The following is a 27,088-nucleotide window of genomic DNA, read 5'->3' as shown; positions in this document are numbered from 1 at the left end:
TAGTTAAGGAGTAGTTACATTTATACAGTCCTGAAATTACATTCGGCCCTTTGAAGGCAACTATGAGGCTGATGTGGCCCCCATTGAAAATGAGTTTGACACCCCTGCTGTGGGACAATCAGCTAGCTGGTCACCAAAAATCTGTTCTCTTTTCTTTCTAGGCATCCAACTAGCCTACATTTCCCAGCCTCTCTTACAGTTCAGTGTGGCCACAGGACTGAGTTTTGGTCACTGGAATGTAGGCAGCAATGCCAAGTACTGTTTTTAGCTAAAACCTCAAAGGAGTGTCCAACTTTTTAGTGTCTCTGGGCCACACTGGAAGAAGAGGAGTTGTCTTGAGCGACACATTAAATACACAAACGCTAACAAAAACAAAAAAACCTCATAATGTTTTAAGTAAATGTATGATTTTGTGTTGAGCCATATTCACAGCCATCCTGGGCTGCATGTGGCCCACAACTCGTGGGCTGGACAGCCCCTTGAGAGAGCTCCCTCCACTATTTTTGCTCTTTTTCCTGCTGGGTGCAAGTAACAATGAGGCCCTAAGCTATGGATGAGCCACAGGCAGATGCTACAAGGTTCCGGAATCACTGCATGGAGGAGAGGCAGACACTGATTAAAAAAGGACAGTTTCCTTCTGATTGTCATGTGAACGAGAAATGAACTCACATTGTATGGGCCTCTTTTCTTACTGCAGGATTGTTTAGCCCGCGATACTTGCACAGTTGCATGAATAAGGTAAGCAGTGCCCATCACTGTATTTGATAGCTGGCGAATGCTCAGTAAATGTGAGCTGTCTTTTAATAGTTAAGAGCAAGGTCTACAGAACACGAGACTTGGTTTAAACTAAGGCTGTGCTGCTTAGCTGTGCAATCTTAAGCAATCTGCTTAAACATAGAGCATTCCTCATTTTTTTTTAAAAAGGGGGGATAATATTAATGACAAATTATTAAAATTAAGGCAATAGGTAAGTTTTCTCTCATTCAGAAGCCTCCTCTATTCCTGCATAATTTAACACTGTTTAAGCTGGTTATTGCTTTTCCACACCGCAGTATTGATTACAGCTCTCAGTAGAGACAGCCTGCTGGGCTCAAAGGTGCCATTTACTTATGAGGAGTCAAGAATTTCTGCGCCACGGCTGATCCACTATAGAGGCGCCGTGATGAGCCTGCAATCCTCTGGTAATTGCAGGACATTTAGGCTGAGTGAATTATCAACAGGGACAAAATCAGCAGCCCGAGTCCAGAAAGGCTGAAAAGAAAGCATGAATTTTAACAGATCTTAGGAAAACTTAACAAGGCCATGGACCACACAAGTTTTTCTCCTCTATCAATTGTAAGGTAGGTAGCGAGGCAAGTGAACTTGCTTTTTTTTAATTTTTAATTTTTCAATTCCAGTTGACACTCAGTATTATTTTATACTAGTATTATGTATAGCAGAATGGTCAGGCATTTACAGAATTTATGAACTGATCCCCCCATAAATCTAGTACCCACCCGGCACCATACATAGTTGTTACAGTATTATTTATTATATTCCCTATACTGTACTTTACACCCCCAGGACTATTTTGTAACTACCAATCTGTACTTCTTAAACCCTTCACCTTTCTCACCCAGCTCCCCAGTCCTCCTCCCACCCGGTAACCACCAGTTCTGAACTTGTTTTCAACTGCCAGACAAGGTCAGGTTTTTTATTATAGGTTCTTTAACAATGGACCCCTCAATCCTAACTACCTGTGTTTTGTAAAAAGAATCAGGAATGCTAACGTACCCAATGGGGTACACAATGATTGAAGCCTTTCTATGGGTTTGGGGGAGTCATGGGGCTGAACTGGGGTCATTGTCAAGAACTGGGATCTGGGGGTTGGAACTGGGGTAGCGTTTTTCCCTTTCCAAGCAGTGTGAGCCAGAAGGTTTGTTAGAGGAAATCAGAATAAAACAGAAAGAAAACAAGGATGGCAACTAAGTCCAAAGGACCAGAGGCAAAAATAAGAGGTACTCAGGGGTCCAGGAGTTAGAAGTCAATGGGGCTGGGAATAAAGGGGCAAGGTTCAAGGCAGACTTCAAGGGCACACTCCAGGAGTCAAATCCTTTTGGCAACTGTGTGTCAGTGTGGCTCAAAGAGTCCAAAGCAAAGACAGTGAATTTGTGGAGAACATACAATTTCAATTTAAGATGCCCTGGCCACATGTGAGAAGTGAGAACATGAACAGCTGATGTAAGCTAAGGGTTTCCTAAAGGAGGAAGAGCAGAGTGAATGAATACACATACACCTAGTCTGGCAGTAAGATGGCAGGAAAAATACCAAACTACCTAAGAGATGCACCAGACATTCAGTTAGGTTTGGGGAATCATTAGGAAGAGAGTGTTTCTCAGAGTGTGCTTGGCAAATGGCCTGCACCAGCCATTGTTTAAGAAAACTGTTAAAAAGAAGATTCCAGGACCACTGGGGTCTGGAATTCTGATTCCATAATGCCCTTTTCTGATTGGCCAGGAGTCCAGCTTTGGGGGTACCAGAAGGGAGCTTGTGGCTGTTTTAGATCGATGAGACATGGCTGCCAAGGAGGGAGGGCATAAAGAATGAGCAGGACATATCGTGGGTGAAAGTGCCATTTGTTGCTTGCTTTAGACTTGTACCTCTCACCCCTTCATGGACTCCGGAGTCTTATTACCTTGGCTTTGACTTTGGGGAACTTCTTTTCCTTCTTTTCAGCTACTTCTCTCTGCCAGGTCTTACTTGTGCCTATCCCACCACAACCTGGGCTTCTCTCCTGAATAAGGCCTGGGGGCAGGTTGGTACAGAAACAACTGATCCCCATCACCATAGATCCCTCATCAAGGCAACTGGCCTCTATCAATCATACTCAGAGGATGCCTGATAACCTCAACACGGGGAGGATTCGAGAAGGAGAACTTGAACCACACAGGTAACTTGGAGACATTCCTCACAGAGGTTCTCAGGCATCCTATCTCCTGCTCTCATGAGCAACTGGCCTCATGGTGCTCACACAGTGTTTGTCCAGATTATTCTGGCATGACATTCTTCCCGTAGCACTAGGCACAATTAGGGTGTTAATAAATGCTTACTGATGGTGTCATCTTACTCTCTTCTTCAAGACCCAATCTGGAAGAACCTATTCTAAGAGAGAGAGGAAGGAACAGAAACATCACTTTGTTGATCCACTTATGTATGCATTCACTGGTTGCTGCTTACATGTGCCCTGACTGTGGATCGAACCCACAACCTTGGCCTATTGGGACAACGCTCTGCCCAACTGAGTTACCTGTCCAGGGCTGGAAGAACCTCTTCTGAATAACAGCATTGCCTCCTAAAGAATATGTACTGGACATTAATATCATGCTGATCAAATCAAAGGAGATGATTAATACCGTATTTCACAGAATCTAAGAGGCGCATATTTATTTTCAACCACACATTGATAAGAAAGCAATATGTTATAAGTTTAATTGAGAACACTTTTTCTCTTAGTGGTATGTTAAATAATGGGTAGTTTCTCACACTTTATGAATTACGTTACATACAGGCAAGTCTTGTTTCTGTCAAATATCAGATGAGATCGGGCACGTTCAGGGTGGTATGGCCGTAGACTGCTTCTGTCAAATATTAGAATGATGATAAATAAACACTGTGGTGGGTCAGAGTAAAGGGATATGCTTTATCAGGATGATTTATTTTCTAATAAATACAACAAAGTAGAGGCAGCGCAATTCAACAAAAAGCATTACATCTGGCATTTGACTAGAGAGTTTTGAGCCTCAGTTTCTTCATCGATAATATGAGGACAATGGAACCTATCTCATGGTACGGTTAGAAATAAACAAAATTATGATTTTGACAAAGACTCAAATATGCCATGCAAATTGTGGATAACTCCATTAAAGAGTTAATATTAAATATAAACTTAAATCAATTCAGGGAGTAGTGCAAGGTCTTTCACGTAGTTCAGAAGACGTTTCGGCAGGCTGCCGTGCTGTCTTTGGGTTCGTGACAAATAGGAGTCCTCTCTGAACGCTACCACAGGTACCGAAGGCTCAGTAGATGTGGCTTAGAAAGCTCTCAGACTCTGACACCTTCAGAATTACTTAATAAAATTAATCTCTGTCAGAAGTAATGGGGAAGCACTATAGGATTTGTTTACTACAGTGATGAGTAAGACAAGGATGCCTTCTACCTCCACTAGCATTTAACATGGTATTGGTCCACACAATTAAAGAAGAGGAAAAAGTGGAACCCTTAGTTAAGTAAGTAGGAGGAAAAACTGTCTCCTTCCAGATGATGCAATTACATACTTGGAATTATGTAAAAAAAATTAACAGAAATAATAGAACTTAATAAAATAGTAATTTAAGAAAACAATTCAATAGCTTTTATGTACACTAACAATAGTTAGAATGTATAATGAAAGACTCCATTTACAATAGCAAAATTAAGAGAGAGAAAGAAATTAACTAGGCATAAACTTAAAAACAAACATTCCAAACCTATAAAAGAAAACATTAAGTTCTCCTGCAAAATGCAAGAGGAGACACGAATGAATGCCATGTTCTGGGGTGGAAAGACAATATTAAAAGATATTCCCTTTGCAATCTCAATAAAAATACCATCAAGATTCTTTTTCTTCTGGTACTAGTTGCTTATAAAGCTAAGTGAAAAGAACAAACAAGCTAAACATCCAGAAGAACCCCTAAAAAGACAAGGAATGCCAAAGTGGGAGGGGCTGGCTCTACCAGCTATTCAAATATACTACATAATGATTACTTGTAAAGGAAGAGGGCAAAAACTGGGAAAGACAGGAATGAGAGCTAACTTTCCTGAATGCACCTTATTTTGTAGTTTTGGCTTTAGAATCATGTAAAATTTTATATAATTGTAAAACAAAATTATAATTGTAAAAATAGATCCTAAAACCTGAAAGCAAAATGAAACAAATGAACCTGATAGTTTTATGGTGTAGAGATTTAACTATGGAGAAGAAGTCGAGATTTTTAAAATATGAGTTACCATCCATAGAGAGATATAACTTATGGAGAAAGAGAACTTAAAGATTAATGACTTAAAAAATTCATACCATTTTTAGTTTTCTGAGGAAATTCCATATTGTTTTCCACAGTGGCTGCACCAGTCTGCATTCCCACCAACAGTGCACTAGGGTTCCCTTTTCTCTGCATCTTTTCCAACACTTGCTTGTTGATTTGTTATACCCTAAGAGCCCTGAAACACCAATCCAAAAGAACTTCTGCACCCCAATGTTCATAGCAGCACAATTTACAACAGCCAAGTGCTGGAAACAACCTAAGTGCCCATCAGTAAATGAGTGGGTCAAAAAACTATGGTACATTTGCACAATGGAATTATACACAGCAGAGACAAGGAAAGAGCTCCTATTCTTTGCAACAGCATGGATGGAACTGGAGAGCATTATGCTAAGTGAAATAAGCCAGGCAGTGAGGGACAAATACCATATGATCCCACCTTTAACTGGAACATAATCAACAAAAGAAAAAAGCAAACAAAATATAACCAGAGACATTGAAGTTAAGATCAATCTAACAATAGCCAGAGGGGAGTGGGGAGGGGACAGTGGGGAGAGGGGTTTACAGGAACTACTATAAAGGACACATGGACAAAACCAAGGGGGAGGGAAGAAGCAAGGGAGGGAGGTGGTTTTGAATGGGGTGGGGTGGAGGGGTGGGGAGAAAATGCAGACAATTGTAATTGAACAACAATAAAGTAATTTTAAAAAATAAAATAAAATAAAAAATTCATACCAGAAAGCAAGGAAACTATTAAACACTATTAAGTTTAGTCAAAAGAAACCAAGAGCCAATTGGTTAACCACAGGACAATTCAAGTTTTCAAAGACATACTAACAACAGAAATACTTCAGTATATTAAAAAATCCATGAATTCTTAATAATATTGGGGACCTCACTAGTCACCTATGGAGGATGCTAGAGAAGTAACTTGTTATTCTGAAAATTGGTAAAAAGAAACAAAGGCCAAATAAACCATATTCTACCTTTTGTGTACAAATCATACCTCCCCAGCAAACCGAATAGTTATTAAAGTCTTTCTTTACAAAAAAAACTCTGAATAATAAACAACAAAGAGATGATAGTATTAAAAAATACCACTTTGGACACCCTAATGAAATAATGAATCTAGGCAACGTTCCTCCATGAGAGTTAACAGCATAAGAGAGCACCATTACTAGTAAAGCTTTATTCCTAGACAAGAGACTCTGAAGCTGGTCAGGCTTCAGCGATCTGTTTGTAGGGAATGTAGATCTATGTGAGAACTGCTACGGAGCAAACCAAACTTACGTCTTCAATAAGTAAATGGCAAGGGAGGAAAAAAAGAGGAATAGGCAACTTTCAGATAAAAAGAGACATTTCCATCTAATGCAATGCTTGAACCTTGTTTAGATCCTAATATAAAAATTCATAAATTAGACAACCAGTCACACGTGAGTAGTAGCAAAATATTTGATGAAAAGGAAGCTTAGTTTACATTTTTAGATATTACCATGGGTTTGTGGTTACGTTTCTAGAAAGATCCCTTACCTTCAGAGATACACACTGAGTATTCTGGGATGAAATGATGCGATGTTGGCACAGGGCCACATCATGACTTCTGTTGGCCTTAGACACTTGGCCGTAACAGATCTTTTTGGACCCTAAAAATGCCATTGTTTTCTAATGTGAGAGAAGTTTAAAACATTTTATTCCATCTTACAAGTTCATTTTTTCCTTCTGATTTTAAAAGCAATTAAAATATTTTTGTAGGCTTTTAAAAGTGTCATGGGCCCTAGCACTGAGCTTGTTGTGCCCAAGGGTGAGTCCATCCTGATCTGGGATTTGCTTCAAAATGATCCAGGGGTGGAGAGAGAGAGAAGGAAGAAGGTTTGTGGGGCAAAAAGGAGAAGAACATATAAAGTTTCAAAGACAAACACTGGCAATGCCCCTTTAACCCTTTCCATGGGATTCGGTGCCTTGAAAGACCGACAGGAATGTTCAGTCTGCCTGATGGCCTTATAAACCTATTGTGGAGACAGATGCCCCAGACTTTCAGAGTCTGAAGCCATTAGCCATTGCCATTATCCACCATCCCTGGCTTTACTCTCTGGCTATCGCAGCAACTTTCTGACACTTGTCTGCCCTATGGTTTCCCCACACGGAGAAAATGCCCTGATGAGGCTGAGGTGAATGTTAATTCGGCTTGATGGTCATGCTTCTCATTCAATGTTAATCAACTCTGGGACACTTCTGGACTGCTAAGGTAGAGAGAGGGCCAGACCACAGATCGTACGCAGTGTCTCCTGGAAAACTCTCTTCTGGCATTCAGCCTATTGCCCTCCTTTGGCCATCCTGACTCTCACAATGCGTCTTCTCCTCCAACTTCTACATTCCCATGATATTCAAAATACATCTGTGATCAACTGAAGAAAATTGGCTGTAATACTTTGAAACTCCTCCCACCAAGACGTGGAGTCTACTTCCTATTTCCTCACCCCTTGAAGCTAGGATGGCTGTGTGACTTGGTTTGGCCAATAGAATGTGGAGGAAGTGACCATGTATGACCCCAAGAGACCTCGCAGCTTCTGCTCCTGGTCTTTGGAACCCTGAGGCTGCTCTGTGTATAAGGCCAAGCTAGCCCGCTGGAAGATGAGAGACACATGGTCCAACCCCCCAGTCGTTCCAGATGACAGCCAGTTCACGCGCAGCTGACCGTGAATGGGTGAGGAAGTCTAAGCAAGACCAACTGCTAGTGAGCTCAACTTGCCAAAGCACAGAATTTTAAGCTAAATAAATGGTTGTTACTTTAAGCTACTAAACTTTGGAGTAGTCCATTATGCAACAGTAGATAATCAATATAGCAGTATTTGTGTTTTTAATAACTCCTCATTGTGCCCTGAAGTTATTGCCACAATTTGTCTCTGAGAAGCCATAAGATTTGCCTCTTGACATAACAAAATTTGGATTCATCTTGGGCTAGCTCATGAGCTTCAGTGACTATAGCAGAAAAAAGAGCCCCTGCTTTTTCCAAAAAGATGCAAAGGGATTTGGTTAAATGGTACGGAAAATTTTGGGTTTGCCAACATTCACCTGAGGAGCAAGAAGAGGGTTAAATACATAAAAACCACATTTCTCAGACACAGACAGAGTTCTGACCTTCAGCCGGCGGTCTGGATCTCCACTGCACAGGGAATTTACCGATACTTTGAATGATTTCCAGGCTGGGCTTAAGTTATTCATTACAACCTGAGAAGAAAGAAAGAAAGAGAGGGATGGCTGTGGGGGGGGGGGAAATGCATGACATGTTCACACTTCAACATAAAAACTGCTTGAGAAGCACTGTGGCACTTATGAAAAGGACAATTTCTGGAATGCGTGTCTTAATAAAAACCTGGAGTAGTAACTCTTTTCAGGGCGTCCACTAAAGTGGGTCCTTATGGGCAGAACTCCTGTGACCGCTGGCCTGGCTGCTGATTCAAGAATAATGACAGTAGTATTGTCCAGTATGTATAGACTGGGGATGAGCCATTCTATATAAAGAGGGGTTGCAATCAATAAGGTGGGGCTGCCTCTGGCTTCTGATAAAAGATCCTCTGTTCTGGAGGACTGACAGTCCTATGGCATAAATTGTCTTCTACTGAGGTCAGCCTAGGCAAAAACTATTGGTGGGTGTGGGGATGTGGCAGAACAATTCTACTGCTGAAGAACTGAACTATCTTTGGTAACCCATGATCTTGAATTAGGTCAGACTGCAAATCAGAAGAGAAGTTTCAAAAGAAAAATTCCGGGAGATACTTACACTACCTGTCCTAAGAAAGACAGGGCAGACATTTAGATCTCCAGTGTCACAAACTAAGTCTCTAATATAGTGGAACCCCGTTAAAAGCAGCTTGCTAATCATGAACTTGGCTAAATCCTGCCTGAGGGTCCATGTGAGTCAAGTCTCATTCCGTCATCGCTATGATTCAAATAATGCACTTTGTTTTAGATGTATGAGTACCTCTCTGCTCCTCAGATGGTACTGCGTGCTCTAGCACAGGGGTTTCCGAAGTGTGATTCCCGAATCAGCAGGTGCAGCATCACTTGGGCACTTGTTTAAAATGCAAATCTCTGGGTTCCGCCCCGACCTACAGACAGGAACTCTGGAGGGTGGGCACCCCTAGGTGATTCTGACTCGTGTAACCACTGCTCTAGGGGACGTGCAACGGAACTGAAATGAAGTTCTGTCACCCGGATTTTTCTTCCTACGAAGTTTTTAGTTAGCAGGTCTTAGCGTTGTAAAAAAAATAATTCTCTATCCAAATAATTATTTTATAAGTGATATTCTCTTCTACTGGATTCCTTAATGTAACTATGAATTATTCATTATTATAATTATTCATGATCATGGGCTCATTATTAAATTTCTCTTACTTCACTAAAGTGGGAAAATAATTTTCCTGTGTAATTTTGTCTTGGGATGATCAAGGTGATAGTGAGAAGAAGAGTTAGATAAAATGGTCTGGGTTAGTTCAAAATTCTCACCTTTATATGGAAACACTAAGAAGTAAAGATGTTTTGTCACAGCAGTTGTGAAAAACGCAGTAGCAAATCAAAATTTCAACTAGAAATTTTCCCTGTAGTCAAAAATGGGGAACACGCATGCCCACGAGGAAAAATCAGTGTTATATTGCTTGACTCACTGGAAAAGTTTACAATCCCATTTTGTGTGAGACTCCAGAAGCCCCTCAGCAATGGGGTAATGGGGAGAAGTTCTAGCAATTCTTGGGATAGGAGAATTTACCAACATTAATGATGAGAAGAGAAATGCTGTCAGGAGCAAAGGAGAGAAGGATCTTTGAGAGAAGTCCAATAATATTCCATCCACCTCTGTTCTCCCTGCACATGAAAGCCTCCATTCACTGACTGCAGTAAAAGCGTGAGTGGGTACCACTTCTGATCCTCCCCAAAGTTTATTTACCTCTCCTGTAAAAGCCTCTCCCACCAAAGGAATCTTTAGGTGTGAAAAGGTTCTGTTCAGGGTTGGGAGGCTGTCCCATCTGTACCTCAATCTATTCCCCAGGGATTAAGTTCCAGAGACTCACATTGTGCTGTAACATGTAGTGGACACCCGATCTGTACTTGACTCCATTCATTTATTCATTCTTTTACTAAACACATTTTATTAAATGCCAACTACGCCCTAGATGATATCCACAGGTTAGTCCATTCAAGACTGGTTAATTCTTGTCTACTTTAAGTATGGCGTATTTGTCTCCCTAATGCTCCCTGCAACTCTGTCACTTCAGGGAAATGGAATTGGATTTCCAGTGTGGGGTACTGGGAACACGGCACCCCCACTCTCATCCTACAAGTCACGAGGGCTCCTTCTTCCTTTGCCCTGCCACTGGTAAGCGCAATAGAGTCTTCTCCAGGCCAGTCATCAAAATCACCCCACTTCCTCCTTCTCAATATACTTCCCACTCCCACAGACTCTCTCTTGGACTTGCTTATAAATAAAATAAAAAGCAGAGACTGGGGTTGGTCACTGAGTGGTGTGCAGTAGTGGGTAGTGGGCAGTTGGATAGTGAAGCACAAGTGGAGTCACATGGAGAAAGAAGGAAGGTGAGAGGGAGATGCAGCTGAACCAAGTGGCGGCTGAGACAGGGCAGCTGTGCATATGGTAAGCTGGACATCAGTCCAGTGTATGAACTTTCCCTGAGGAGGCGGCAAGCTGCCTTTCCAAATTACAGTGAAGCTCAGGGTCAGACAAATTCAACTCAAACTCCAGCTGTACCCCTTGAACTGCGAGACCGGAAAAGTGACTTGACCTCCTAGAAGTTCAGTTTATTCAGCTGCAGAATGGGGGTAATAATAAGCATGGCAAGGGATTGTTGTGAGAAGGAGATAAAATAATGCATATGAAATCACCTACAACAATGCTTGGCACCTGGTCACCTTCATTAAATGTTTATATTTTTTATTATTAATAAGTTGCTGGTTATCTGCATTGAAGGTCAATAATGAAAAATTGGGGGTGAGAAAGGGTCTTCTCTTCTAATATCTAAACTGAGAATAAAGAGTCCTCTTGAGGAGAGTGAGGACTTCATGTCTGAGCTCATAGCTACAGATATTAAGAAATGACAGGGGTTTCTCAAAACAGGTCAATTTATCGACTTTAGGGATGAGATGACATAACTGAGGATGACTCTTCTTACCTCAGTTCGATGTACAAGTTGCTGAGTTGCGTCATCATTCATGCGAAAAATTTCCAGAAAGGGGTCAGATTTACTGAAGAAATCCTAAAACAGACACATATACAAACATGAGCTCTGTCCCTTCTTCTGCACAAACACATCGAATTCAGCCCTGGATCAAATATACCTGGATTTGATCCTTCCTTATTTTATTCTGCATTCCTGTGATCCAGTTGGCTAGAATGAACCGTTCCGAACTCCACGTCCTTTGAGAAGTAAGTCTTTTGTTAAGATCAATGTATTCTCCAAAGATCAATTTAAATGCCAGTTCTTTGAGAAGCAGTGTAGCTGCTGTCTTAAACACGTTAATTGTAATGATTGTAAAGCCCATGTCTGATGTCTACAGTATCTGGATCACCTGTGGGTCTGTTTCTTAGTTTTGCCCCTTGGGTTGCTTGGTAACTTCTAAATACTAGGCACTGTGTAAAAAGATTATAAAGCCTTTAGATGAGTCTTTAGCTTCTGGCAAAGGCCCAATGTATTCCTGATTCCTTTACTGCTTGGGTACATCCTTAAAGGGCTCCAATTAAAAGAGTGGGTGTTTATGAGGGCTATTCCTCCTTGACAAGCCCTTGAGGCCAATTTTTATTTGCAAGACCCTCAAAGGCTCTGTTTATCTCCATAATCTCTTGGTTCTAGCTCTTTGTTCAGTTTCTCTCTGTGATGTTTGCTCACTAGTGAATGCCTTGAGACGTCACTCAGACGGTTGGACTACTTTCTTTCTCCGAAGCATCTCCAAAGCCTTAGCCACAGGTCTCTCAGTAGCCCTGACTTTGGTATTGGTTGCTTCCCCAGTTCCATGAGACTACCAGAACCTTTGCTCAGGTTCTCTATTTCTTACTAGATATTTCTGCTAGGCTTCCCAGCTTTTTTATCCAAGGTGTTTTACTAGTCGGCCTTGAGGAATTGCCTTCAGTGGAAAATCTGAATAGGGTGCCTGATTCACTCCAGTGGACTTTTCTCTGAAGTCTATCTCGACTCATCAAATCTTGGCTGCCTTGGGACTCTCAAACAAATGTTTCTTGTATCGTATCCAGAGTTTGTAGTTATTTTCAGTGGGAGAATAATGTAAAACAAACAGGTATTTTATTACTGGAAGCAGACTAATCCGTATCCTTCTTTTAAACTTTTTTTTTTTATTCCAATAGATTGTTAACTCTCAGAAAGGAGGAACTATGTCTTATTTTCCTTTATATTTTTATAATTTCTCTACCATGTTCCATAGCATCTAGCTTTTAGTGTATACAGTGCTTATTGAATGCATGAACCAATAGATAAATAAATGAATGAATGACATGAGAACCTGGTATAGGAAGCTCTCTGAGCAACAGCCTTAAGTTATGACACTTACTATGTATTTTAGTAGGTGATCTCCCCCTGCTCCCCTCAAATCTAGACTGTAGCAAAGGAGAATAAAGCCAAAGCCATCATGGTCTTTAACTTAACAAAATATTCTTAGGCTACATACCCATCATGCAGCCTTCATGCTTGATGTTAGACTATTAAGAAAGGCTAAAACCCCTTCTCAGGCCTCCAAAGAACCATGTAGTTTGTGGTAAGACAAGTATGCAAGTAAACACATTGGAGGGTTAAGTGTGAATGAATGAATGAATGAATGAATGAACAACAGAGAAGAGGGGAAGTTGATGGACTTTTGACTGGAAACTATGGTTTTGGGGAGGGTATCTGTAGACAGGAAACAGACTGGGTGAAGGTGTGAAGAGTAAACACTGAGCAGGCACACTGAGTAACTTAGCTCCCCTGCAGCTCGGGATGCGTGGGGGAGGAATTTGAGACAATGCTGACAAAGCCAGCTCTGTGCTGTGAGGGGCCTTCAATGCTCATCTGAAGTCTTTGCACTTGCCTGGAGAGGCAGTGTGAAACCACAGATGGATTTTGGGCAGGAAAACAATAGTGGTTCTGTAGTGAAGAATATCATCCTAGAAACCTTGTAGGATACCTTAGAAAGAGAAGAGATGGGAAGTGGGAATAATTATCTTTCCTTTGGCTGTCCTCTCCACCCAACCAGGAACTAAACACCAGACTTCACAGCACCCAGAGTCTGGAAAAGACCCTTCCGTGCTATGTCTGCAGGCGCCTGATTATCACAGCCTTAATCTTGTCAACCCTCGAGGGCTGCTCTCATGAATCAGTCTGCCCTGCAGACCTTCCCTCCCCACCAGAATGGCCCCTGTCTTCCTCCTAGACACACAGCTAGCAGATTCCTACCTAACTGCCCGTACTCAAGACATTCGCCCAGGGGGCCTATTTCTATTCCAACACTCAGCGTAAGAAAATTGGAACCTCCTTCTCCCCTCCCTTCCCTAATGCACAGGACGAGTTAGCTTGTTCCTAGGTGCCCTTGGGCTTCTTCTCCAGAAGCTTCAGTCTTTGCCTCCTTAAATAGTCTGTTGATCCCGCAGGGAACTGTTTGTGAATTGTACTTAAAAGGTGCTGGCCCCACTGGAAGAACTCTATTAATTTTTTTTTCCTTTTGATAATTTAAAAATGTTACCACTTTAATTTAAAAAAAACAGGAAAAAGAGAAAACAGAAAGATAAAAAAATAGAAGGAAAAAACAGCTCATAATCTTACTTATAATTCTATAACTATCAATAACATTTTGGTAAATAGTTTTTCTAGAATCTAGACGTAATTTTCTTCCATTTTAAAAAATATATTTGTAACCATACTTTCTATATACTTTAGTGCCCTATTTTTTCTCTGGGTAGTATATTGCAATGCTTTTTCTATTTTATTTCATGTTCTCCTAAAACACTGTTCAGGGCTAGCACAGAGGTGCTGTCGGGAGGATATGTCAAGGAAAGACAGAATGGATAAAGTCTCTGCTCTCAAAGAACCAAAAATCTAACACTCAGCTCACTGGCTTCATAACTGCTTTCAAGTCCTGTTTCCACCATACATAATCTGGATGACCTGGGGCAAGGCAATCATTTCCTCAAGTCTCAGTTTCCCTACCCATCAATGGAAGGGTATTGTCTTTTGCCTCATGACAGCGTGGGAGAATTAGAGTTGATGCAGCGAAGTGTTGAGTCCAGTCCCTGGCACATGGCGAGCACTCAGAAAGTGTTGCTGCTATGATTATTATCAGTACAAGAGAGAATGCTTGAGGACACATTGTGAAGCACTATGCAAGTATCGGGGATGATTATTATTAAGAAGGCATCTGATCTCTGGGAAGAAAACAACTCATAAGGAGCTCAAAATTATCTTATGTGTACACTAAGAAACCCGTAGCTTAAAAACAACAATTCTGCATCTAATTGTATGCTTACCTGACCACAGTCTGGAATTTTCAGCTTTCTTTGCTTGACTATGAGCAACTAAGATGGGCCTTGGGACAGTTTAGTGCAATATGATGAGTTATATAGATGTTTTACTGAAGTTTTGCTATGGTGACATTTTTCAATAACTTGGATGCCATATTACTCTGCCCTTTTAGTTCAAAATGAAAGACATTTAGTCAAGTGAGAGAGCGATAAGGGATCATCTGAGGTTTGGAGTAGAAAAGGAAGCAGTGTACTTCTAGGATGGTGATCTTGAAAATAGAATGCTTGTAACTAGAAAAGATTGTCTGAAAGATGTGAAAAGCGTACACCCAGCTGAAATCAATGCACACTGCAGCTCCTAGCACCAAGCTCACGGAATGTCAAAAGGTAGCAGTTTGTGAAAGTTTCACACAATCTACTCTGGACACTAAAATATTTAAATATAATTCATTTGTAAGGAAAAGTGTTTCCTGATGTCCCAGGCAGAACAAATTACCCTCTTCAGGACACTCTGGTTACACATTACTTGTCACATGCTGTCATGGCTGCACTATTATTATATCATTTATTGTTTATATTTATGCTTCACTTAGATGGGGAATTGCAGGTTGTGGGTATGAGAATGGTTTAAAGCATGTTTTTTCCCCATCTCCTGATGCACAGCAAACACACAACAAGGGTTTGCTAAATGACTGGTGCGTACGTGAATAATGAACAAATGAGCCTGAATGAATGACGCACAAATGGGCTGAGAGGTTTTGTAGGTGAAAGTGAATGAGCTATGCCAGGGTATAAGCGGCTGCTTAAGACTTTAGGAAATTGCTTAAGATACTGCTTTACCTTTTTCAGCCTAGCGCCTGTAAGCAATTAGGCTTACAAAAAGTGGTGCCACATCTCAAAATCCCCTCTTCTCTGGGTGCACTCTAGGGAAACGGAGTCCTTTGTGAATACAGTTATTAATGTGATATGTTTTCTGATTAAGGATGTGGTTGAAGGGAAATCATAAATATAAGGTGTAGACTTCCCCCTTTTTTCTTTCTTAAGGAAGCGGAGACTGCATAACTTTTTCTGTATACAATAGGAAAATACGGCCTGTGACTGGGTGGAAGATGTGAGATATAATAGAAAGAATACAGGTGGGAGTTAGACAGACATGGAACCAAAACATCCGTTTAAACACTTACGTAGTGGCCCTGAGAACATGCTTTGCATGTTACAGGGAGAGCAACTGACCAAGGGCCCCAGCTACACTGCTTGCAAATTCAACCCCGAACTTGCACCAAAGCCTGGCTTCCTTCCCATGGGCTGCTCCCAGCCAGGGACTGTCTGGGAAGTCAAGGAGGCCAAGGACTAACTCCACAAAGTAGATGTACAGTATATAGTAAACACTGCTGATCTTCAGAGTCTAGTTCTTAGGGTCCCCTAGAGGTTTGTGATTTTAAATTTCATACCAAATACTTGGGAACACATTTTGAGCTATGTGGTTACTTCTCCCATAAGCCTTGTTTTGATGGAATTGTTTTTCAGTTCGACAAAGTCTTAACTGCTTATTCATGCTAAGATTAACTGGTCTCATTTAGCTATTAAATAAGGAAAGGGTCAGATAAGTGAAGATGTTGGTTCAACAATTACACTCAGTAAAATGGATACGACTTCATTTAGAACTTGGCCTTGTGATCAGTTCCTAATTCCGAAGCATCCCTTTTTCTCATAACCCTCCATCGATCCTTAATTCCAGGATAACCTGCAGGTGAAGACTACTGAACTTGTCAGCTAGTTTTGGCTCTAGGACTCCTTGATGGCCTTGCTGAACCTTCTAGACTGCGTGGCATTCCAGCACACTGCCACCCACCCTTCTTTCCCCCTCTCCTTTACTCATCAGATTTGCCTTGTGGTCTGTCAGCTCCCCCAGACTTCCTCCCTCTATTCCGTACACAGGCAGGCCTCCTAACAAAATCCTTGTGTATTTACTCCTTTCTTGGACTATCTGGACTCACACATGTGACCTTAACAAGTTACTTCATCTTTGAATCTGTTTCCTCAACTACAAAACAGTGTTAATAATGACTGTTACATGGAAGTTACATGAATGAATAAATGTGATAATGTATGAAAAGCTTTTAACTCTTGTAAGTATAGGTGCTTAATAAATGTCACTTTTCTTCCCTTTCACATCTTCTCTTTTCCTTTAAAATGTCCCTAGCAAGGGAGTTAAATCATATTTACCCACACACATCTGACCTGTGGCATTTGGGAGCGAAATGAAGTCTTGGTGTAATAAAAATGCCCTGTTTTAATCAGAGTCCCTCCCCCATCTCCTTAACTAATTCACAGTTTGGGAAAAGCCTTACTTTTCAGATCTCTCTGAAATCTTTGATCTGTTTAATAATGTGGGTTGAAAGGGAAAACATAGCTGTAGGGGAAAATCTGATTAAACTTTGTGTGCTGGCTTTATTACTTCCTTCAATAAGGTTAATGCCAAACACTTTACCTTGTCATCCAATTTCCGCGCATTGAATGCAAGTTCAACATAGTCGTCATTGCCAGATAATTCTTCAGCAATCACCTAAAGGAAAAAGCATGCATCAGCTGCCGTAGTGGTTGGATCACTCCGCCCAGGAATTCATGAACAAATCTTGCTCATACTTGGTTCAAAAATCAACGAAGTCTGATGCTGGGAAAGGAGTTTTCTACAACGTTAGTGAACATGGCAGAGCACTTCCAGGTGCTCAAGGCAACTCTCTAGAATAGACAACTCTCTAGAATAGACAACAGTAGATAACTAGGTTTCATGCTGAGCATGATGACACAGGAGATGGGGCAGCAGTTAGGAAGAGCTTCTTTCTTTAAGGGTCACACAGCACTGGATGGCACGCCCATAAATAATTTTATACACACACACACACATACACACACGCACACACATTTTTCTTTTGGGAGTTTGCAAATAAGGAGAAACGGTAACATTTCTCCACTGCTTTGAGTCAGGCCAACAAGGCATGGGAAAATAAACCAGTCCCTACATTCTTTCCAGACCAATGATTACATGGCCATCAAAAAAATGTTCTAATTCCTATTTTTCAAAAAGATTCCCCCTGGGCTTTCTGAGATGTGAAGATAGAGAGAGAGAGAGAGAGAGAGAGAGAGAGATCTAAGCCCTTAACTCTCAAGAATAGAACTCCTGACAAGGATTTTGGCATAAGTGAAAAGACAATGTTACCTAAGAACCTGTTTCATAATGTCACTTTCCAATATTTAATACTCAGTGACCCCCAAAGCCATGGAGCAAAAATTGGCAGGAAAATTCAAGGGAAAAAAGCAGTAACAGCAAAAATCTAGGGACCAGCCTAGTTGTAGAGAGGTTCAGCCATTTATAAATGATGTTTAAGACTTCACCATGCATTCAACAGCGGTAGCACATGGGTACTCTTATCAAATTGGTTATGTGGAGACACTGAGCTTTAATCAATCATATCTCCACTCTATCTGAGCTCAACTTACCATTATGAGTTGGGTCCACACTGGTAGCCTCTGGAAAATTTTATTGGATGCCTAATATTACAGCCAAAATGTTTGCCTACCAAGGGAAATCCACCCCCAAACCTATGACCACCTAAGAGGTAGGAAACGTGAGTCCAGATAAACAGTAAAAACTCAAGAACTTCTTGGTAAACCAGAAACCACCCTATTTAGATTTTTCACTTGATTCTCTTTTGCACCAAACCACCTGAATGCCTCTAACACTCCCCTTGAGCAGAGGTCTTTAACTGTTTTGTGGTCACAGACACCTTCGGAAAGGGGATGCAAGAAAAATGGGCACATGTTTTCAAGTGTTTTCCAAAAGCTAGTAGAACCATTGTTTGGTCCAAAGACTCAAGTTTAAGGGGAGTACTTAAGTATTTAAAATTAAGAAGGAGAAAAAGCTTCTGTGGGATGTGTGTAGAAATAAGATCTCCAGGGTGTTTTAGAGAAAAGGTGGCCAGGTGAGGTTTTGTTCCCCTGAGAAGGAACCGTGGCAGGTCTCACATCTGGGTCTACCACCCCAAGGCTTTGCTGGGTTTGGGGGTTTGGGAGTCAGCCTTTGGGCCCATGGCTTTCTGAAGCGCCCATGGAGTCTTCGAAGCCATTTGAAACATTTGTTCAAGATTGAACATGGCCATCCATAAAAAGCTTTGATGTGACTGCATCATTTCAAATATTTAAGCAACAAGCTTAGGTAGGTTATTATAAGAATGCTCCTAACCTTCACCAGTAGGAATCCTTTTGAATTTTTCCTTCGAAAAGTATCTTACATTAAAAAAATAGAAATCAGTCACTTTCAAGTTAAAAAGAAATGTTCAAAGGAACTCAGGAGGTTTGCTTCCTGGTAATCTGCCTCCCTAGCAATTTAGATTCTCCTGGTCCTTTTTTCTACCTTTCACTTATTAATTTATCTTGGTCCACACAGCTAAATGGTTAGGCCACCTTCTCTACCTTTTCTCAAAGGCTCTAATACAAGATGTCAAAGTTTCAAATCTAGGAAAATCTAAGATTTTATTTAGAAGTACTTCTAGCATTGCCCATAGAACATTCTGAAATCACATAAAGCTTCTATAGTATACACTGTCCAAAATAGTAGCTGCTTCATTAGTAGCTGTTGAGCACTTCATATGTGGCTTGTGTGACTAAGCAATAAGTATCTCCTTCTAGTTCATGTTAAATAATTTTATTTAAGCTTAAATAATCACATGTGGCTAGTGACTACCAAATAGGACAAGCATAGCTCCAAACTATTATATTAAAGAAGAGAGTTAAATACTGGGCTCTCTGGTCCATAAACAACAAATCAAACCTTGTACTAAATATAAGTAGAGCAAATTTTTAATTCTCAAAAAATGGGAGGCAAAGATAGGTAGTTTTGATTATTTGAAAACCCCACACAATTCCATATTCTTACTGAGCTCGGTGGCTCCATCTCTGTCCCCCACTAAAACCCATACTGCAATTGCGGAAGTGCGAGGGCTTACCGTGATGGAGGACTTCCCTGCAGTATTCCCGTGCTTCAGCAAGGATTTGGACAGCTTTCTCTGGGAGACAATCTGCACAAAGGAGACGAAAGGTGGAGATATAGGTCATACAACTGCGTGTCTATTTTTAATTTTATTTTTAATTTTTTCCTCTACAAAATTCTGCATTCACAACTCTGCTTGGAATTGACATCTATGTCCCTTACTTTTCCAAGGATTGTCCATGAATCTCTCCTAAATACAGGCTACTCCCTGTTTTCTCTTATGGCTTGTGATGTAAGAGAATGTGTGATGACTTACAGATAATTCAGTCAATTAGGATTCATGGTTGCTGAGGGATTGATATCAAAATTAGATGGCAAATATTGGATATATGTACATTAAGATAAAGTAGATGAAGTTGCAGAATGATCTCAAATTAGCACTAAAACCTCTGTGCAAATTGGGGGATGGGGTGCAGGGAGGGAGAGAAACCCAAGATCTAAATATATACCTTTTGTATCTATTACCTCTCAAGTTCTACTTTTAATATGGTCATTAGGAAGCTATAAAGTAAGTCAGGAAACTGATGCTCAGACAAGCCAACGGGAGTAATTGGGGTCCTCTCCATGATTACATGTGAGTGCACAACGTGCCATGACAACTAGAATTGCTATTACATTAGGAGCTGTTTTTAGCAGAACCTGCCCCATCCCTCTGTTCTGCTCTTTCTTCCTTTTTTGAAAGATGTGGCAAGGCATTGAGGCCCCGATGGGCATGTTACCCATGATTCCCAAAGGATAAAAGGCTTCAAAGAATCAAGTGAAAACCATGCTCTTGCCTGGAAAGAACCATGTCACCCCTTGGACTAGGCAGCTTCTTGTGTAATTCCCTCTCCTTGAGTGTGGGATGGATCCAGTGGCTTGCTCCTAATGAAAGGAATACCATAAAAGCGATGGTATATCACTCCTGAGATGAAGTCACTGGCTGACTGTGGCTCCCTTTGGCTCATCATCTCTCAGTCTCTCCCAGAGCCCCCCGGGGAAAGCTGTGAGAACCTAGAGAGCAGCCCATGTGGACAAGGCTTGATGTCTCCAGCCAGCAGGCAGTGAGAACCCGAGGCCTGCCAACAGCCACATGAGTGAGCATGAAACTTGACATAACTCAGCAGAAGCCTGGGAGAGACCCTTATCCAGAGGACCCAGCCGTGCTGCCCCCTGCCCCCCTGATTCCTGACACACAGGAACTGTGAGATGTTTGTTTTGTAAAAGCTGTCAAGTTTAGGGGTAAATTTTTATGCAGTATTAGGTAACAACACACATATTATTTCCAGAGAGAGAGAGAGAGAGGAAAGGAGATCACTGTGAAAAGCAGGGAGACAAACCTACTCTCTGAAATCCTTATATATTTTTGTCTCTGTGTTAGAGTGGTAAAAATTCTGAGTGTGTTAGTGTCCAATGCGAAAAGTTCAGAGAACATCCCTAGGCTAAGTACATTTAAAGACACTGATGTTTAGTTAGCTATAATCTGAAGGGGAAAGAGTATTTCTGCAAAAAAAAAAAAAATCACCTGGTGATGATGATGATGGTGACGATGACCATGAAAGCAACAGGAGCTCCCATTTAAGGACTACATGTTACATGGCGGATGCTTTGTGCACCTCACAAACATTTACTTAGCCCTTATTGCATGCTGGGCGTGGTGCTAGGCATGAAGAATAGAATAGTAAGCAAAGTCAGATGTAATTTCTGAACTCATGGAGCTTATGTTCTAGTGGCAGAGATAGGAATTAACCAAATGGCCAAATATGCAAAGAAAACCCATCACAAAGGAGAGACGCACTGGCCACGGTGGGGACAATGAATAGGGGAGTGGTGGGTGGAGGAGAGTAGACCATGTAACATTCTCTTGCAGGAGTCCAGGCAGGAGATGATGGTAGACATGAAGATGGAAAGAAGAGTCTGGATTTATGAGATATTCCTTTGTAAAACAGTCAGGATTTGGAAATGGATTGCATATGGAGAGAGGGAGGCATCATAAATATATCGCTGGATCAGATGCTCATGCCATTCACCGAGATAAAGGATATGAGAAGGGGACATTAAGTTTGGGAGCAAAGAATATGAGGTCACGGTTGGAACACAGCAGGTTGAAGAGGAGCAGGGAAGGAAATGGAGCGAGTACATGAAGACAATTCTTTCAGCAAGTTTGGCTATGAAGTGTGGAAAGAGAGAACAGAATCTGAAGGGAAACTGAGTAAGGTTTCGATTTAGTGGTCATTTTGTCGCTAATTTCACAGCCCCACAAATTTGGTATTTTAATTTTCTTTTCCAGATGGGAAAAAAATAACACATGGGATTTTAATTAACATTCCCAAGGCCACAGAGTTAAGAGGCAGGGATTTGATCACAAGTCTGACTCCAGGAACTGATCTCTAGCAACATTCTGATGGGTAAGCAGACTCATGAAACAGATTTAGAAAGTTTTCACGGCTGGATCTGTACTAAACGTGTTTGCTTTCGCCCTGGATCCCATGTTAGTGTGCTTAATCCTGGAGAAGACTGTAAAGAAATAAGCAAGTTAAACCTCAAGAATGAAGCAATCTGAAGGCCTTAGTTAAGGGCAGTGTAGCATAATGATTAAGAACATAGGGGTTTTTTGTTGTTGTTTGTTTTTTTACTTTACAGCTGGCTATCAATAAAATGACATGAAAAAATTTTCAGATGATAAAGGAATTGGCTTTCCATCCTATAGCCGTTTCTGAATCCAAATGCCTCACCTTGTCCACCCTACTCATTGAGAAGGTGCCAGTGGCTCTAATTCTGTAGGCAAAAACATTACCCCAGACAGGAAAGCTACCATTTCCTAGAAAAATGTGGAAATTATTCTTGAACTTGAGTTGAACCAAAACACAGAAGAAACAGAAAACGAAAAGCAAACAGGTATTAGAAGACTGTTTCGTTTCTCTCCGGGGGTTTTCAGCAAGCAGGGATGAGGAAGACAAAAGAATAAATGACAAAATGAAGGTCACTGGTAAGTAGCAGCTGGGTCAACATCAGACCACTGGAAGGTAACATACCTCATCTTGAGATAAATCTGGTCTCAGAAATACTTCCATTCATTGTCATTGTGTTTCATCCACACTGGTTACCTACCAGTGTGGCTCCAAGTGACCCCAACAACCCTCTCTGTACTGTAATACCCCACTCTCTGGGTTGTTGGGTGTGGGTAGATTGTCTTTACAGTATGCCTTTTATGACCCACATTATCATTCTTCAAGGAAGACCTAGGGAGACTTAATCCGTGAGACCCTGGATGGGCACAGTTCTCTCTCCTCACTCTTATCTAGAAAGGCCAGCATTTCCATTTGTAGGGTGTGAAGAGAATGCTACTATGTTCCATCTCCTGCCTTTTACAAATTCTAGGAAGATGAGCAACTTCCCGAAAAATATTCCTTGTTCAGACACGGGCCATTGGGTATACAAATGGCTAATCAAGCAGGCAATTAAACTCACTTTACAGCCCCTAGTCCTCCATCTCAGCTCCAAAGAACGAGTGATAATTAGGGTTTCAAACCTGTCCTTGTAATAATGATCAGCAAGCAGTGATGTTGCCATCCTCATAACTGCTGGGAAGAAACAGTGAGGACACCCAGCTGGAGCAGCAATCTACAGAGAAAAGCCTCTTTGTTTGCAGATCTCACTTCTTTTTTTTGGGGGGGGAAGTATACTGTCTTTAATAAATGATATTAGAAAAACTGAATATCCACATACAACAAAATGAACTAGGACCCCTATCTTACACCATATATAAAAATGAACAGAAAGTAGATTAAAGACCTAAACATAAGACCTGAAACTATAAAACTCTTAGAAGAAAACAGGGGAAAAGCTCCTTAACACTTCTTACGCTGGCTTCGTTATAGGGGAAGCAACTGCATCAGGCTCAGCAAAGCCTTAGGTCTTGACAAGGGTGAGAAAGAATGATAAGGACTTACCCTGGTCCCAGACGACATTTGAGGACAACAAACAGCCAGCTCTGCCTGGCATCTAGATAAAGGGGAGGCGACTTGTCAGAAGTCCTCTAATTTGATTCCTTTCACCCGTTAGTAGGGTCACAGCTGCCAACTCTTAGCATTCAACAGAAGGGTGAAGTACAGGGGGAGAAAATAGAAGTTGGAACCCTTTTTTAATCTAAGTTGGACTAGAGGGACATTAGTACCATTAAGTCCTGGAGCTGCATTCTCACATGGATGTGCGGGGGACGTGGTCCCCCCCCACAATGCAGACAATATTCTAATAGCATAGGTCCTCATTTTACAAACCATGGGAACAAAGCCAGGAGAAGAAGACATGTTTTGGTCAATATCTCAACAAATGTATGCATATTCAGCTGAATTTTCTTTCAGTCTTTCAAAACAGCCATTTTGGGGATTAAACAGTTATTTTTTTTTTTCACGAGACTGCTTTTACTGAACATATTTTCAGATGCTGTTTTGAAATTGCAACAGTAGTAAGGCTCTGTTGCAACCACAAACATTTATTGAAAACTCTCTCTGTGCCAGACACTGTTCAGAGGCTCCAGTGGCGAAGAGATTAAAAACATCTGTACTTGACAGTCACATCTCTATCAGCCAGAACTGAGAATCCCCAAAGCATGTATCAGAGACCTTGCATTCCTTAAAGTACAATACATAGTGGATGAAAAAGTCTTTCTATAGCCAGGCTGGAAATCACAGGATTAGAAAAAGTTTGAAGTCTGAACTGCAGGACATCAATAGAGGTTTAGTGGAAAATCCCTGAGGACAACCATCCACCGAGCGTACCTCACCCTTTTTTGTCCCCAGAACCCTCTTGTCAAGCAGCATGTCTAGTGTTCTGCAAACTTCTAGGAGGAAGATTGGCACCTAATGGCTCATTGTAGCAGACAGATCCCCTCAGGCCTTGCTGTGCAGAGCTGGCAGAGCATGTCTTTGCCTGAAGGTGTTCTCTGGTATCCATGCCCATTGTCCACAGGCACAGCAGGTTGCAAGTGGAGATGATGAACACCCTTGGGAGTGGAGCTCAACCAATGACTGATCATAGTTGGTCCAGGAATCCCCCAGCTCCTTTGCCCCAAGGGTGGGGGTGACTGTGTGGTGTCTGTTCTACATACGTACCTGAGTTTCCCCAGTGTATGGCATCCCTAATAGACTAATACACGTAGTTTATGAGTTAAAGCCAAGATTCACTCCTTTATTGAAGCTATAGTTGCTTCCAGTGGTGATTTGTTAGATAATGCACCCTTTAAGGTACTTTCTGTCCAATCCTGTCTGTTTCTGGCGAAAGCAACCAAAACTTTTACTTTGTGGCAGACAATATGGAAAGTGCTTCACACACATGTATCCCACTTATTGTGACTTAATGATCAAACTCCCTCTTGCCCCCCAAAGAATTGGGATGAGAGAAGCAAAGCTTAGAGAAATTAAGGATTTTATTTAAGATCACATAACATTATGGACTGAATTGTGTCCTCCCAAATTCTTATGTTGAACCCTTTACCTGCAATGTAACTGTATTTAGTGAAGGGCTTTAAGAAGATACTTAAGGTTAAATGTGATCATAGGGGTGGGGCTCTAATCCAATATAACTGGTGTCCATATAAGAAGGGAAAGAAGCATAAGAGATCCTATGCTCTGTGAGATCCCATTGAGAAGACAACCAGCAAAAGAGACCTCGCCACAAACCAACCCTGCTTTCACCTTGGTCTTGGAATTCCAGCCTCCAGAACTATGAGAAAATAAATTCCTGTTGTTCAAATCATCATCAGTCTGTGGTATTTCATCATGGCAGCCCTAACAGACTAATATTATATTTGGCTTATAAGAGTTAAAGCCAAGATTCATTCTTCATTGACCAAATATTTATTGATTATTATGTGCTGGGTGTTAAAAAATGATGATACAAGGCAGACAGGGGTACTGCCCTCCCAGAGACAGCCACACAAAACACATGACAAATTCCAACTGTGCGAGGAGAAGCAATGAAAAGGCCATGAGAAGGGGACTGGCCTGATCCAGGAGGTCAGAAAAGGCATTTCTGAAGAAATTCTCCTGATCTGAAGACTTATGGAAGAGGAGAATTAGTATGAAGAGCAGGGTAAGTATTAGGGACAGAAAGAAGACCTTTAATTTATCCACAGAGACTAGGTGCTTGGTACACCTTACTCTAGATACTTTAGCGATGTGGGCTATCATAGGAGAAAAAAACGACCCCTGAAACCCATGTATCTTACCTTATATGGCAAAAACAAAGGGTCTTTGCAGATGTAACTACATTAACAGTCTTGAGATGGGGAGTTCACCCTGGATTATCCGTGTGGACCCTGAATGCAATCACGAGTGTCCTTATGAAAGGGAAGCAGAGGGAGATTTGATGAGATACACTCAGAATTGAAATATGCAGACAGAGCAGAGAGCGAGTGGAAGACGCTAGGTGTCTGGAGTGATGTAGCAACAAGCCAAAGAATACCAGCATCTACCAGAGACTGGAAGAGGCAAGGAATGGATTATCTCCCAGGGCCTTCAGAAGCAGCAAAGCCCTGCCAACACCTTGATTTCAGATTTCTTCTCTCCAGAACTATAACACAATAAATTTCTGCTGTTTTAAGCCACCAAATTTGTGATAATTTGTAACAGTAGATATAAAAAACTAAAACTGACTTGCCCATGATTGGGCTCAGAATCCCAGGAAAAGATGCAGTAATGGCCTCAGTGATGACTGATTTTAGGGAAATCCCTAACATCCCATGTCCTTCCCCAAGAATTCTGGTAGAAATCAGACTGCTCTGGGTACATACTATGCCAGGGGAGCCTTCTCTTGGTGTTATCCTCCATTTCCTGGTCTCCTTGCTCCCACTGCTGACCCAAACACCCAAGTCTTGTCTGAGCACAGAGTAACCCCCGAGAACTCTGGCCTCTTGTATGCCCTATCAATGAAGGGAAACCTTAAAAAATATTTTAAAGAGCATTAAAAAAAACCCAACAATAACACTTCAAGGACTGTGCTTTTTCTTCAGATGTTTCCTCTGCCTAGGATTACTTGTACTTTCTCCCTTTAATTGGCAAACTGTGTTATTCTTCAAGATCCGCATCAGAAGATGGGAGCAGTTGCTGAGGCAGAAGTGAGGCAGCCTGTAGGACTGAGAAGAACTTTTCCTTTGCTCCTCACAGTGCGTCCTCCCCCCCTTATCCTATCTGGCCCCTTCCAGCAGCAGCAGGGCCTGAGAACTTGTTAGAAATGCAGATTCTCAGGCCCCGCCCGACCCACTGAATCAGACTCTGCATTTCAACAAGATCCCTAGGTGATTTGCATGCACGTTACAGTTAAGAAGCACTGGGCTAGAAAGTGAGAATTGTATGCAGACAATTTTAGTTCGATATGATCAGATTTAAAAGATTTATAGTAAAGGAATTTTAAATTAATTGTTTCTGCTGAGTTAGTCTTTTATTAATGGGCAAATATGTAGGAAGTAAGGTATAATGCTAAAGCTTTCTCTGA

At 41.3% G+C, this 27,088-nt stretch overlaps 1 protein-coding gene across 2 annotated transcripts in view; it reads right to left on the bottom strand.

Moving 5' to 3' along the window:
* Positions 1 to 27,088, bottom strand: part of CPNE4 (copine 4) — a 403,946-nt gene that overhangs the window by 103,680 nt on the left and 273,178 nt on the right. For both annotated transcript variants that reach the window (XM_024565844.4, XM_045200164.3), the window contains exons 4-7: positions 19,572 to 19,643; positions 17,057 to 17,131; positions 11,237 to 11,320; positions 8,196 to 8,285 (exon numbers count right to left, since the gene is read on the bottom strand). In XM_024565844.4, coding sequence (XP_024421612.1) covers positions 8,196 to 8,285; positions 11,237 to 11,320; positions 17,057 to 17,131; positions 19,572 to 19,643 — 321 coding nt within the window. The remainder of the gene's footprint in view (positions 1 to 8,195; positions 8,286 to 11,236; positions 11,321 to 17,056; positions 17,132 to 19,571; positions 19,644 to 27,088) is intronic.

Source organism: Desmodus rotundus, chromosome 8, assembly GCF_022682495.2.
Source record: "Desmodus rotundus isolate HL8 chromosome 8, HLdesRot8A.1, whole genome shotgun sequence".
In the NCBI taxonomy this organism is placed as follows: domain Eukaryota; kingdom Metazoa; phylum Chordata; class Mammalia; order Chiroptera; family Phyllostomidae; genus Desmodus; species Desmodus rotundus.
This window is presented reverse-complemented; position numbering and strand designations above follow the sequence as displayed.